This window comes from Cyanistes caeruleus, chromosome 8 (assembly GCF_971803275.1).
Source record: "Cyanistes caeruleus chromosome 8, bCyaCae1.hap1.1, whole genome shotgun sequence".
NCBI classification, from domain to species: domain Eukaryota; kingdom Metazoa; phylum Chordata; class Aves; order Passeriformes; family Paridae; genus Cyanistes; species Cyanistes caeruleus.
Genome location: NC_141708.1, coordinates 37,378,172 through 37,390,759, shown reverse-complemented (window position 1 = coordinate 37,390,759; position 12,588 = coordinate 37,378,172). Strand labels below are relative to the sequence as shown.

The window sequence follows — 12,588 nt, the reverse complement described above, 5'->3', positions numbered from 1 at the left end:
TTGCAACAAGGAGCTGAGTTGCATTTTATGCTAATTTAAATGTGTAAATTAAAATAAAATTAATGTACATAGGTAAACAAATACAAAATGCAAGTTCAGCTTCTTTCCAGCACCAGATGCAGCTTTTTATCTGCCATTTCATGGAGTTTCATAGAGGTTGGAAAAGCCCTCCCAGCCCATGACCCCAAGTTGTGCCCAATGCCCACCTTGTCCCCAGCCCAGAGCACTGAGTGCCACGTCCAGCCCTTCCCTGGACACCTCCAGGCATGGGGACTCTACTGCTGCCTTTTAGGGAGTGATATTTTTTCCATGCCTTCAACTCTCCCAAGAGTGGAGCCAGACAAAGAGATTTTGATGGTAATCAGAATGTCCTGTAAGGTGTTTATTTTTGAAAGTGTTTTCTAAAGAGATAAAAATGGAGAAGTAAATATTTTCAAGTGCTGGAGTCAATATTGCAAGGGATATGAAATGTCTTTTCCAATGCAGCAGAAATCCAGTGACTCTCTCCTTGCAGTTTATCAGTTGGTTGATGATAAAGGTTTCAGACAGCAGATGAACCATGTTTACACTTCATTTTCATGACATTATTAAAGAAAAAGTATGCCACAAAAAAAAACATCCTGACTAAAGTTTCTGGAAGAAGTCTTGTGGAGTTTAAAGACCCCAGAGTACACACAGCAGCATCCATGAGAGGAGCAGGAGGAATGGCTTCCCAGTGCCAGAGGGCAGGGATAGATGGGATATTGGGAAGGAATTGTTCCCTGGGAGGGTGGGCAGGCCCTGGCACAGGGTGCCCAGAGCAGCTGTGGCTGCCCCTGGATCCCTGGCAGTGTCCAAGGCCAGGTTGGACTTTGGGGCTTGGAGCAGCCTGGGATAGTGGAAGGTGTCCCTGCCCATGGCACTGAATGGAGTTTAAGGTTCTCTTTGAACCCAAACCATTCTGGGATTCCACAATCAGCCTCTCTAATTTTAACATCACTTTTTGGAATCCTCTCCAGATGGATGCTTGGGACAACTGTAAGCTGTCAGGTGCTGAGTCCAACAGTCCTTTGTCCCATCCCATAATTCCTGCCTCACAGTGTTGCTTTGCAGAGGAGATACTTGTAAACCTTCCATTCATTAAAATAAATCCTAAATTGGATCAAAGGCGATCAAAATCTCTCACTATTTTGCAATTTCTAGACAGTTTTGGATTAATAGGGCCCAAACTTTCCAAAAATGAGGATAAGGAGATTGTGCCAGGAGTAAGAGAGGATGCCAGAGATCTGTTTGTCCATTTCTGTTTGCTTATTATACAGGTACCTAAGAAAAAAAAAAGAAAAGTTCCCCCTTCATGCTTTTCATCTAAAGGTTTTTCTAAAATAAAATTTGAAGAAAGTACTGACTTTGCATTGCCCTTTTCTCCTTTCTCATCCTGCTTTTTTGGGGCGGTTGGGTTGGGTTGAGTTTTTTTTGCAAACTGGGGATGTTTTGTGAATTTACCTGAAAGCGTGAATGATAAACTGTGAGACAGGAAGCCAAAGCACATCTCCTGTAATACATTGTGGACTGGGAACAATTTTAATTATAAAACTAAGATAACCTTGGTTTTTACTCAACAAATTAGATCTCCAAAGTGTGCAGCTCACCAGGAGAGCCACAAATAACTGTCTGTAGCTTTCCAGCACTGAAGTCCTCGTTGCTTTCCTAATTAACTCAGACTATTTGAACACAGGCTGTCCCTAGAATGGTCAGAAAGCAGCTCAGGCTTCAATTATTGAACCCATTGGACCATAATTAATTACCAGACACTTCCAAGGGTGACACTACCTGTGAAGTCTCCTTATTCTGCATTATTCATGGATGGGGACATGCAAATGGCTGGGACTCAGGAGCTGCACAATGTCTTAGGTGCCTTCACCTTTTTGGAGGGGGAGAAAGGAGTTTCTGCCTTTGACTTTGGACCCCGTATTCTCTTACACTTTTGCACCCTGGGAGGGCAGCACTTTCCATGTCCTCAGCTGAGTAACTTTTCCATCCCTGACTTTGTGTCAGCATCTTCTGTGCAAAATGAGGTCCCAGGAACTCCGCTGTAAGTAGGAAGTTCATTCCATGCCATTTCCTGGGTTCTGCCACTGCGTGTGTGCCTGGAAATGGGCTTAAAATCAACATTTTGGGCCTTTCTGGGGCTTTTTTGGTTGCTAATTTTGGATACTTAAAACCTATAAGCCTTTCCAAAGCACAGCACCCTGTCTTACCTCATGAGTGTTCAGTGGGAATTAAATCTTGGTTTAGTTAAGACACAGTACCAAAGTCCAGCCTTTGAACATCCAGTCCTCAGTGGATGGTTTTTCCTGCAGGGATGTAATGGAGAATTCCCTGGTTTCAGGTGGGTCATTTAGGACAGTCCTATGAATGTAAGATGCGTTCCTCCAGAACAGCGTTGCATTTTTGGGAAAACCAGAGGAAATTACATTGCTGTAATTAAGATGTACTTGTGGCAATCTGTTTGTCTGGGTATTTTTAGCAGTGTCTCAGGGAGAGTTTGAGGAGCTGAGGGAATTATGTGTCTTTTAAGACAAGGGCATGTCTGGGGATGGTAAAGCCACATCTTCTGCCATTGCTGCTTGAGGTCCTGATTAAATTACAGGAAGATGTTGATCAACATTGCCTTCATTAGAGATGTCAGGAGAGAGCTATTTATAGGCACAATATGTAAATCTCTCCAAATATGTGGCTAATTCCCTGGAACACAAACAATCCTAGGAGTGGCAGCTTAATAAGCGCCCATTTTCCTGGGTTACCTGCTGGAGACTGACACCAAGGGGAAGGTCCTGGAATTATTGGAATATTTATAGCCTGGAAGAGGTGACTTCACAGGAGCAAAATTGTTTATTCTACTAGACAATGACAACTTGATTCATTTTTTAAAAATAACGTGGATATATTCCCGCAGCAGCTCCGCGACCCAGAAAACAAAATGTCTCTCCTCGAAGCCAAAGAAAGCCAGCCAAAAAACTGTCCCCACCCTTCTTTCCTGCCCCTTCCCCTGCCCCCTGGGACCGGCCACTCTTTCTCCTTTGTCGAGCACCCCCTAAGTACTCACAGTTAGGTTGGCTCCGAAGCTAATGGGTAAAAATTCCATGGGCAGGCCAGAACAACAAAACAAAACAAACAAAAAAAAAAGGACACCTAACCCAACACTATCAAAATTCTGTGGAGGTTTTTTCTCTAAAACTATGCTAAGAATTACTTTTAATGCTTCTTGCTCTCACCTTGGCTCATGTCCATCAGTTCTGTGGAACACAAACTGAGGTTTTTGTGTGCCTGTTGTGGACATATAAAAGTATGGACTGAAATAGGAGAAAGTCTTCAGGGCAAGATGAGAAGCCTCATTATTAAATATGATTTTCAACTTCAATACTTAACCTAGGATGTAAAACTGACAACTTTACCCTCTAGGAACAGGGCAAGGTGAATATTATTGGCTCACCTCATGTTTCAGTTAATAAATGCCAATTCATTTGATTTTAAAGAAATTCCAACAATAGGAAATGTTAGGAGTATCTCCAACTGCTTTTCCCAAGTTGCTTTTACTACTGGTACTACAGCAGCCAAAATTTACTTTAAAAGTTGCTTATAGTACCAAGAACGAGTTGAAGTTCCAATATTAGAAATTTTTCATCCTCCTCTATGAGAGTTCTGTTTTAAATGCATTACAGGCATAATAGGTAAAATGCAATCCCAACAAATATTGAAAATAAGATTAAATTTGAATGCTGGGGACATAGGAGTGGTTAAAAGCAGGTTTAATCAACTTTTGAAAGCACTTTTGAAGATATTGCAGCTTCTCTCGACTCATGTAGTGCTTTTTAATGGTCTTAAAAATGACTTTTGGTAATGGTAATTTTAGCTGTTCCTTGGCATAGTATCATGTTTTTATGTGCTTTACAGTGTTTTCAGGCACAAGTATGATTTTAAAGACTCCTGTCAACTCCAAAACTGCTTGCAAAATGGGGAGTTATTTCAATCTAAAAGCACAATGTCTGAAAGAGGGATAGCTCTTCATTCTTCTCGAGCTGTAAAAATAAAATATCAGTGCGCAGCATTGGCAGGGCAATTTGCATGTCCCAAACCCTTTAGAGATACTGTATCTGTAAATAAAATAAAGAAAAAAAAAAAAGCGGAAGAATGGCAGAATAAAGCTATGAAATAAATTGGATGATCAGGCAGTGTGTCCTGAAATGGAAATGGAGATTTTCATAATGCTCTTCATTTGCTTTTTGTCCTTTTGGCACTGTCTTGTCCCCCAGCCTCACTTTTTGTCCAGTTCAAACCAAATCCAACCCCAAATTCACCTCTCCTTCGAGCCTTGGAATCCCTGAGCTCCAGATTTTAGAGCAATTAATTCTGATTGAAGCACACAAACTCTGGAGGTTTAAGCAGGATCTCAAACGAGTCCGAATCAAGATCAGGTTAGCTGGGGTGCCTTCCCAGACTCTCCAATTAGGGATTTCTCTCAGGAAGAGCTGAAAATAGCCCATGAAAGCCCTTCTTATGCCATTTTCAATGCAGTGCCATGGCAGCACAGGCCAGCTAATGTAAAGGTTATGCCAAGCTCCTCTGAAATTGCCCAGCTGTGGAGCTGAATGCTCACACAGGAAACAAGGCGGGGCATTTTCCCCTGCAGTGGGGTTGCTTAGTTACTCAGTTTAAATGTATGTCTCTATGTGGCTCTTTATGAGGATCCTCAGCCTGTAAATCAAGTTTTAGAGTCTCTTTCATGGCTTTGGTTTTCCCCCTGAGTGTTCGTTACTGAATGGAAGTGGAGGTAAGGACAAAGCACTACTTCCTTCAGGAGCAGCTGGGGCATTTTGGAGGATCAAGTGCAGCTGGAAACAGAAATACCTGTTCAGACAGAGAGAAATGTGAGGTGCTCTAACTCAGCCTGCAAGAATTTCACTCCTTGCCTCTCCAGTTGGAGAAGCCGCTCTCGCTTTCCCAGGCATCGCCTGCTCCTGGGGGCTTTGCTGGGAGTTTCAATCCATAAAAGACCCCCGAGTGGAGGTTCTAGCATTGACATGCTGAGGTTGTGACTGATGGAGATTTCCTTAATTGGGCTCCCTCAGCAGCTTGTCCCATCACCAGGCACCTCAGGGTCACAACTGCCCTCGTGGCACTCATTGTGCTGTCAGTGTTTCAGTGAATCAGTGCAATTGTTCTGGCCTTGTTCCATCCTGGATTTTGTGTGTGCCACACTCACAAACTAATTTCCAGCCAGTGGTCAGGCAGAAATCAAGTGTCTATTTCCTCATTAATAAGTTAATTCCTTATTTAAAATGGCTACAGTATTATCACTGACTCAGGCTTGAAGGTGGGACTTGGTGATTCTCACTTTGTATCTCCAAGACTTCTGTAAATGTTTGATGGGCTTAACCACGTAGAGCAAATGGGGAGAAAAGCCTTTAAACACTTTAAAATTACAGAATGTTTGGATTCAAAGGGATATTAAAAATCAAAAATTCCATCCCCTGCCATGTCAGGGACACCTTCCACTATCCCAGGTTGCTCCAAGCCCCAGTCCAACTCTGCCTTGGACACTTCCAGGGATCCAGGGGCAGCCACAGCTGCTCTGGGCACCCTGTGCCAGGGCCTGCCCACCCTTACAGGGAATTTTCCTTGGGAATTGGGAATATTTCTTCCCAATATCCCATCTAAATTTCCCTTGTGTCAGTCTGAGCCCATTCCCTGTGTCCTGTCTCTCCAGTTCCTGATGCAGAATCCCTCTCCAGCTTCCCTGTATCCCTTCAGGCCCTGGAAGGAGCTGTGAGGTCTCTACACAACTTTCCCTTCTCCAGGCTGAACAGCCCCAGTTTTCTCAGCCTCTCTTCATCTCTGACTCTTCAAACCCTCTTTCATAAGCTCTTTTCTTCCCATCTCCATGATGGAAAGGGTCATGGTTGAAGAAAAGAGCATCCATGAAATTAAGACAGTTTGCATTGTTTAATTCTCACTAGACCTAAATAAAATGCTTATAAATGCAGAGGGGAAAAAACAAACTATAATGAATGGTTTGACATTAACAAAAATTACTCTTCACTGTCCTCTAGGTCCTAGAAAAATCCCCTCTGCTTTTTTCTAACCCTGCTCCCACTTTTTGGAAAATAATTTGGATTTGCTTGCTGGGTCAGGCTTTTTGTAGTACCAAACAAGTTGTCATTGCCTCGTTCCCACAGAGGTTCTCTCTGTGTTGGATGCTGAGCTATCCAAGGCTTTTTCTTTCACATGCATATCAAAGAAAGTGGCTTTAGTGACTCCTTGAAGAATTTTCTATTTTACCATTTGTCTTACTGACAGCGCACAGTCGCTGAAGTGTATCAGAGCCCTGAACTTGCCATAAATTCTTGTTTGTTGCAGTATTTGGGGATGATAAAGTGGTTTGTTGGCAACATAGAGGGAATAGAAGGTCAGCAGGGAATGGTTGGATGCTGCTTCTTCCTGCACCGTGATAGGATGGTACCGTGTGAACAAGCTGTGACTTGTTCAAATTAAGCTTGCTTCAAGATGTGGATACTGCACACTCTCATGGATTCAGGAAGAGTTTGGAAAAATTAACAAAAAAGACAGATTTAAGGGTTAATACTTTTGTTCTTTCCTATCTTGGGGAACAGCCCTAGGAAGTAAGGGATTGATGCTGAGGAGCCTTCCACTATTACTGACAAGGTTTAGAGTTTCATCCTCATTTCAGTTAAAATTAAAACATAATTTTTTATTCTGCCAACAAATAAAATAATTTCCTTGAACAGTTAGTGGGTAGAACTTTATTAAATGAAAATTCTTTTAAATTGGGCTGAGTATCTGCTCGGAACTGAGTCAGGGGTTTGAAATTGCCCGTTGCACTCCCTGTGGCTGGTTAAATAAAAACAAATGGAACAATTTATCTGACTAAATAAAAGCAAACTTGAATATAAGATAAATAATGAAATAACTCAGAGTAATGATTAAGTGTTTTTGCACCAGCTGGAAGAAGAGTTGGTGATCAGCATATGGAAGTGGATTTTTTTCCCAGTTTTATTTCAGGAATCCTCAGAAGGAGATTGCAGTTATTTCCACAAATTGTGTCCCAGGAAGGTTCAGGATAACTGTTTGCCCATGGCAGGGGTTGGAGCTGGAGGATCCCAAAGGTTCCTTCCAGCACAAACCATTCTGTGAGTCTGAGAGTCACTCCAGTGATAGGGAGCAGGAGACGAATGTGGAACATCCTGTGAAAGCCCTTTTTTGGAGGAACTGGACCCTCCAGAAGTGGCAGTCCCCTGGCAGAGGGGCTGCTGAGGATGCAGATAGCCTTTGGAATGGTGGGAATGAAGAAGAGAGCTCAGGAGGAGAAAGAGAGCTGCTGGAAAATGCAAACCCCCATAGTTGTGGGGCAGCGTTGGTTGGAGGGGACCTTCGGCTGTCAGGGAATCCTCAGCTTGTGTGATCATGGAGTCACGGGATGGTCTGCATTGGAAGGGACCGCCAAGACCATCCTGTTTTCCCCCCTGCCATGAGCAGAGCCACCTCCCACTGGAGATTCTCACCTCTCAGGTGTCTGCAGAGCTCTGGGCATTGCCTATTGGTTCCTCACGCTGGGAGTTTGTTATTAGCTAGTTCATTAACCATTGTTTTAATTTTTATAGATGATTCTCTGTGTTTTTAGCTGTAAAACAGAGAGAAGTCCTCCAAGGAATAGAAATGCTGGATAGGAAGGGATTTCAAGGGGTTTCGAAGGTGAAAGGAAGATGATCCAGCAGGTCTCTGCTGGGAAAATACCTGATTATCCAAATTGTTGTGTTTGTCTGTGCTCAGGCTGTTTGACCTTGCTGAGCATCTCACCTAGGACAGTGATTGAGGGTTTCCTCTGAGCCATCTCATTAAAAATAATTAGAAATTAAAATAATGAAAATTAGCCAGCAGAAACCAAATAGAGATGAGCCTTGACCCAGTTACATGGAGAGTTTGCTAAAAAGGTTCTCACTTTGCTCCCAAGGAGAGAGGCCCTTTATTTATCCCTTTCTCTTTATTAAAGAAGGGTTAAGCAGAAGCACTGTTAGGAAAAAACAGTGAAGTTAACAACAGGAACAGAAATTATTTGCTGCAAGGTCTTAGGAAAGCCTTCAGAGCTTGTTGTTTTATTTAGTAAGTTCTATTTCCCTTTTCTTTAAGGACTTTGGGGCAGGGGCACTGCTGCCTCAGGATTCCATTTACTAGCATTGCTGCTTAAACATAAAATGAATCATGAAAACTGTAGGGAAGGAAGCTCATTTATGGAATGCTTTTCCTCTTTAAAGTGTGTTTGATTTATCATGATTTGACTTTAAAAACTACTCCATTATGCCCAGGAATTTCAAGGACAACTTGTTTTTTGTTGAGAAAGCTGGAACAGAGGCATGTTCTGGTATTACATTCTGTTAATAAACTGCAGTATGAAATTGGAAGAGGTAAAATAATGGCAAAAATAGTTCTACCAAGGCCCACACGCTGACATGGGGCACCTTTCTGCTCTTTGGATTTGAAGTCTTGTGGAAATATTTCCTTCCTAAGTCACCTTTGGGGCTGCAGTTACTCTGCGCTTGTTTAGGTTGAATAAAGCAGTCTTAGTGCTGAGTGATGAAATAATTTCTGTTGAGGATCATTTAAACAAAATAATGGAGAAAAAAACTGGAGTGAGTTCTGAAGAGGCCATGGAGATGCTCCAATGGCTGGAGCCCCTCTGCTCTGGAGCCAGGCTGGGAGAGCTGGGGGTGCTCACCTGGAGAAGAGAAGGCTCCAGGGACACCTCAGAGCCCCTTCCAGGGCCTAAAGGGGCTCCAGGAGAGCTGGAGAAGTACTGGGGACAAGGGATGAAGGGACAGGACACAGGGAGTGGCTTCCCACTGGGAAAGGGGAGATTTGGGTAGGAAATTGGGAGGTAATTTCTGTGAGGGTGGTGATGGCCCCCCCAGCACAGGGTGCCCAGAGCAGCTGTGGCTGCCCCTGGATCCCTGGAAGTGCCCAAGGCCAGGTTGGATGGGACTTGGAGCAGCCTGGGATGGTGGAAGGTGTCCCTGCCCATGGCAGGGGTGGCATTGGATGGGCTTTAAGGTCCCTTCCCACCCAAACCATTCTGGGATACTCCTAAAAATGGAGCGTCTTTCATGTAACATTACTGAGGACAATTTCCTAAGGGCCACTGCTACTGGTGTTGCTCTTTAGCTTAAGGAACTTATTTTTCCTCCTTGTTAATTTACCCAGGTGTATTTCCAGAGAGCTTCCATTTTCCTTCATTAAATAAGTTCCAACTTCTATCATCTTTATAGGACAGACTCTCCATCCTCCTGATGATAGGAATAACTTTTCTCTGTACCTGGCTCAGTCCAAAGATGTTTTTTCATGTCCCCAGGAATTTCCATCGTCTGTGGCTGGTTCCTGCTTGTGCAACACAGTACTTGAGCTTAGGGTTTTTGAAACCATATTGCTGCTTATTGGTAATGTTTTTTGAGGGAAAAAAAGAGGCACCCCCATATATTTACAACATGCCACTTTTCTTAAAGGTTTTTCATTAAAATTATTGTCTCTGAGTTGGAAATTTGTGTCAGACTGCACTTTTAGATTTATCTATTCAGTGTGTGCTAATGGATGTGGTACTGAATCTTTGCCTTTGTTACATTTGTTCCTGCAGAAGAGAAGGGTGAGGTGACAATATCTGAAAAAAGAGATTTGGATAGTGCTGGCATGGTGAAATTATGTAAAATAATCTGTAAACTCTTATCTATACAATGAAACATTTTTCTTCACAAATTGTGCCGTGGGGTAATCCAGAAGTTTCCCACTCGCATCCTGCTTATTTGGGTGTTTTTTCCTTCCCATAGTTCTGGCTCTTGCTCTAATCTCTTCTTTTCACTGAAATTTGTCTCATGGTAAATACTCTTGCTTTACCTGCTCATGCTTGCAATAAATCCTCTGCAAATTGCTGAATTTCACTGGCCAGCCCTGACTTTTATCTGAGACTCCCGAGATCCACACTGGAATGCTGGACATTCCTTTTAAATGCTGAAGATTCCTTTTAAATGCACTGTACAATATTTTGTTTATCATTCTGGAAATTCAGGTGTCTTTGGTGGAAAACCAACTTTGGGAGAAGTTGTTAACGTGAATATGTGATTTGGCTTGTAATTTTGATAATTTTTTTATTGAATAGAAACTAGAAGTTGGCCTGATTTGGCTGAAACTTTCACTGTTACACTCAGCAGGAAGAAAAGATTATCATGACAACAGATATGAGGGGAAAGCTCATGGAGTTTTTTTAAAAAAATAATGATTATTCTTTTAGTGAGATATATAAAAATTGTCCCTGCTTTGGATTTTTATTTGGATATTTGGTTTTCAGTTGTATTTTTCTCGTCACTGTGGTATGTGGTATAGCAGGGCTATTCCTGAAAACAAATTTGCAGTAGAAGTTTCTATTGTTGAGCTTCTTTGCCCTAATTAAGAGTTTGTTGAGGGGTCCTTCAGTTCTCCAAAGCCTGAACCTCTAGAAAATGATAACATACATCTCTAGAAAAAAAGTTAGAGTTGTTTTTGATATGGCCCTGGAATGCTTATTGTATTCAGTGAAAAAAATGAGAGCAGGGAAAAAAAAAGTAAAAGGCCATATTTCATATAGATAATGCAAACTTTTCTTATCTTCCCACACAGTGTGCTTGTAGGAAACTACAGTGGTATGAAAGATGTGGTTTTCCAGGTTATTTATTTGTTCTGTTAATGCCTGCAAAACAAAAAGCTTTAAAATAAAATAATAGTTAATTTAATTCTTAAAACCCAAACAAACAGAAAATTTTCAATTGTTATGTATTAAAGTAGACCATATAAGGATGACAGAAATAGTGGGGGAGAGTTCATGCATTAACAATTTTATTTAGACTACCTAAGGCACTGTGAAATGGTGAAGGGGGCACGGAGGTATTTGGTCACAGTATTTGGGCTTGCTGAACTTGGAGTTCTTTTCCAAACTGAATGATTCTGTGACAGCAAACCCAGTGTGGTGGTGGATCTCTCCAGGCAGTGAGGAGGGTGAGCGAGGGGCAGCCACACAGCATCTCCCTGTATTTCTCAGTATCTGTTTGGGGGGAGGGATCCTGGCCCTGTGGGCAGCCCTGGAGGCAGCTCTGGAGTGCTGTGTCCAGCTCTGGCTCCTCAGCACAGCAGGGCCAGGGAGCTCCTGGAGCGGGGCCAGCGGAGGCTGCGCAGCTGAGGAAGGGCCTGGAGCATCTGGGTGCCCAGGAAAGGCTGAGGGAGCTGGGGCTGCTCAGCCTGGAGAGGAGCCCCAGCTGAGAGGGGCCCTCAGGCCTGGCTGGCCCTGGCTGCAGGGAGGGCTCCCAGCAGGGCCCAGCCTCTGCTCCGGGGGCCCAGCAATGGCACCAGAGCCACGGGCAGGGCCTGATGGCAGCAATTCCCCCTGGCCAGGAGGCACAACTTCTTCCCTGGCCACTGCCCAGCCCTGAACACATTGGCCACAGAGGCTGTGGGCTCTCCTGCCTGGGGCTGTGGCACAGCTGTGTGCACACAATGCTGTGCCCTGGGAATTCCATCCTTGTCCATATGGATGCTCAGGTTCAGGGAGTGCTGTGCTCTCAGTCCTTCCCCATGGTGCTGAGATGTTTGGCCTTGCAGCTGAACTCCTCAGGGTCAACACGAAGCTGCTGCTGGAGGAAAACCCAGTGTTGTAGAGGTGTCCTTCAGGGGCTTCACCTAACTGGAGATCTGTGAAATGCTTCACTGTTCTCACCTCCCTTTGTCGGCCTAGTCTGTGCTGGGGTAATTAGAGCCTCTAATGAGCTCCAGTGTGGGTCCTTTGAAGTCGACAAATGTGTAATTTTTACCATAAGATGGGAAATAGAATTTCCCTCAGCTTGCTCTTGTCTTTAATTTACAGATGATTTTCTGTTGGGATTTATGTGTAAAAAAATACACCTCAAAAAACAAAATAAACCAGTAATACCTGTGTATTTATGTCCTATTTTGAGTCCAGAATGTGATTAGAAGGTACCGTTTCAGACAAATGTGGTTTGGCTGGCTGCGCATCAGAGGAGCCTCTTAAGTCTATAAAATCGTGGGCAATCTCAGACAGTCCTGCGTGGTGAATTACGAAGGAGAATGCTTGTCTCTTTTCTCACTGAGTCAATGAGGCTCTTGGAAAAATTAAAAATAAAATCTCTTCCTAATGAACTTCTATTTCCATGTGCTTTAGAGGGGATAGTGGTTTTCTGCTGTTTAGTGCAGAAAACCTGATTGATCCTAAAAGAGTCATCACATGTTGTGATCATGCTTTTATGTATTTTAAGGCTACACTTATGCATTTGCTAGCTCTGCTTGTGCTGCTTGATATCTTTGAACTTCTTTTTTGAGTAAACCAACAAACTCTTACTTATTTTCTTTCGTTATTCTGCTCTGCTTCCTTTGATGACTCTAAACCTTTGACTCCAGACTGGCAATATGAGGGTAAGATGGCAAAATATGACTTCCTGAACATTGCTCGTCTGCTTTTCATTTGTGTTCTCCTTAGAGTTATTAAAATTCCATTCACTAAGT

At 43.1% G+C, this 12,588-nt stretch overlaps 1 protein-coding gene across 9 annotated transcripts in view; it reads left to right on the top strand.

Moving 5' to 3' along the window:
- Positions 1-12,588, top strand: part of PCDH15 (protocadherin related 15) — a 532,955-nt gene that overhangs the window by 272,935 nt on the left and 247,432 nt on the right. The window contains exon 4 of one of the 9 annotated variants that reach the window (XM_086900037.1): positions 12,484-12,498. The exons of the other annotated variants lie outside the window; for them this stretch is intronic. Within the exon in view, the coding sequence (XP_086756163.1) occupies positions 12,484-12,498 (15 nt within the window). The remainder of the gene's footprint in view (positions 1-12,483; positions 12,499-12,588) is intronic. 9 annotated transcript variants of the gene reach the window in all.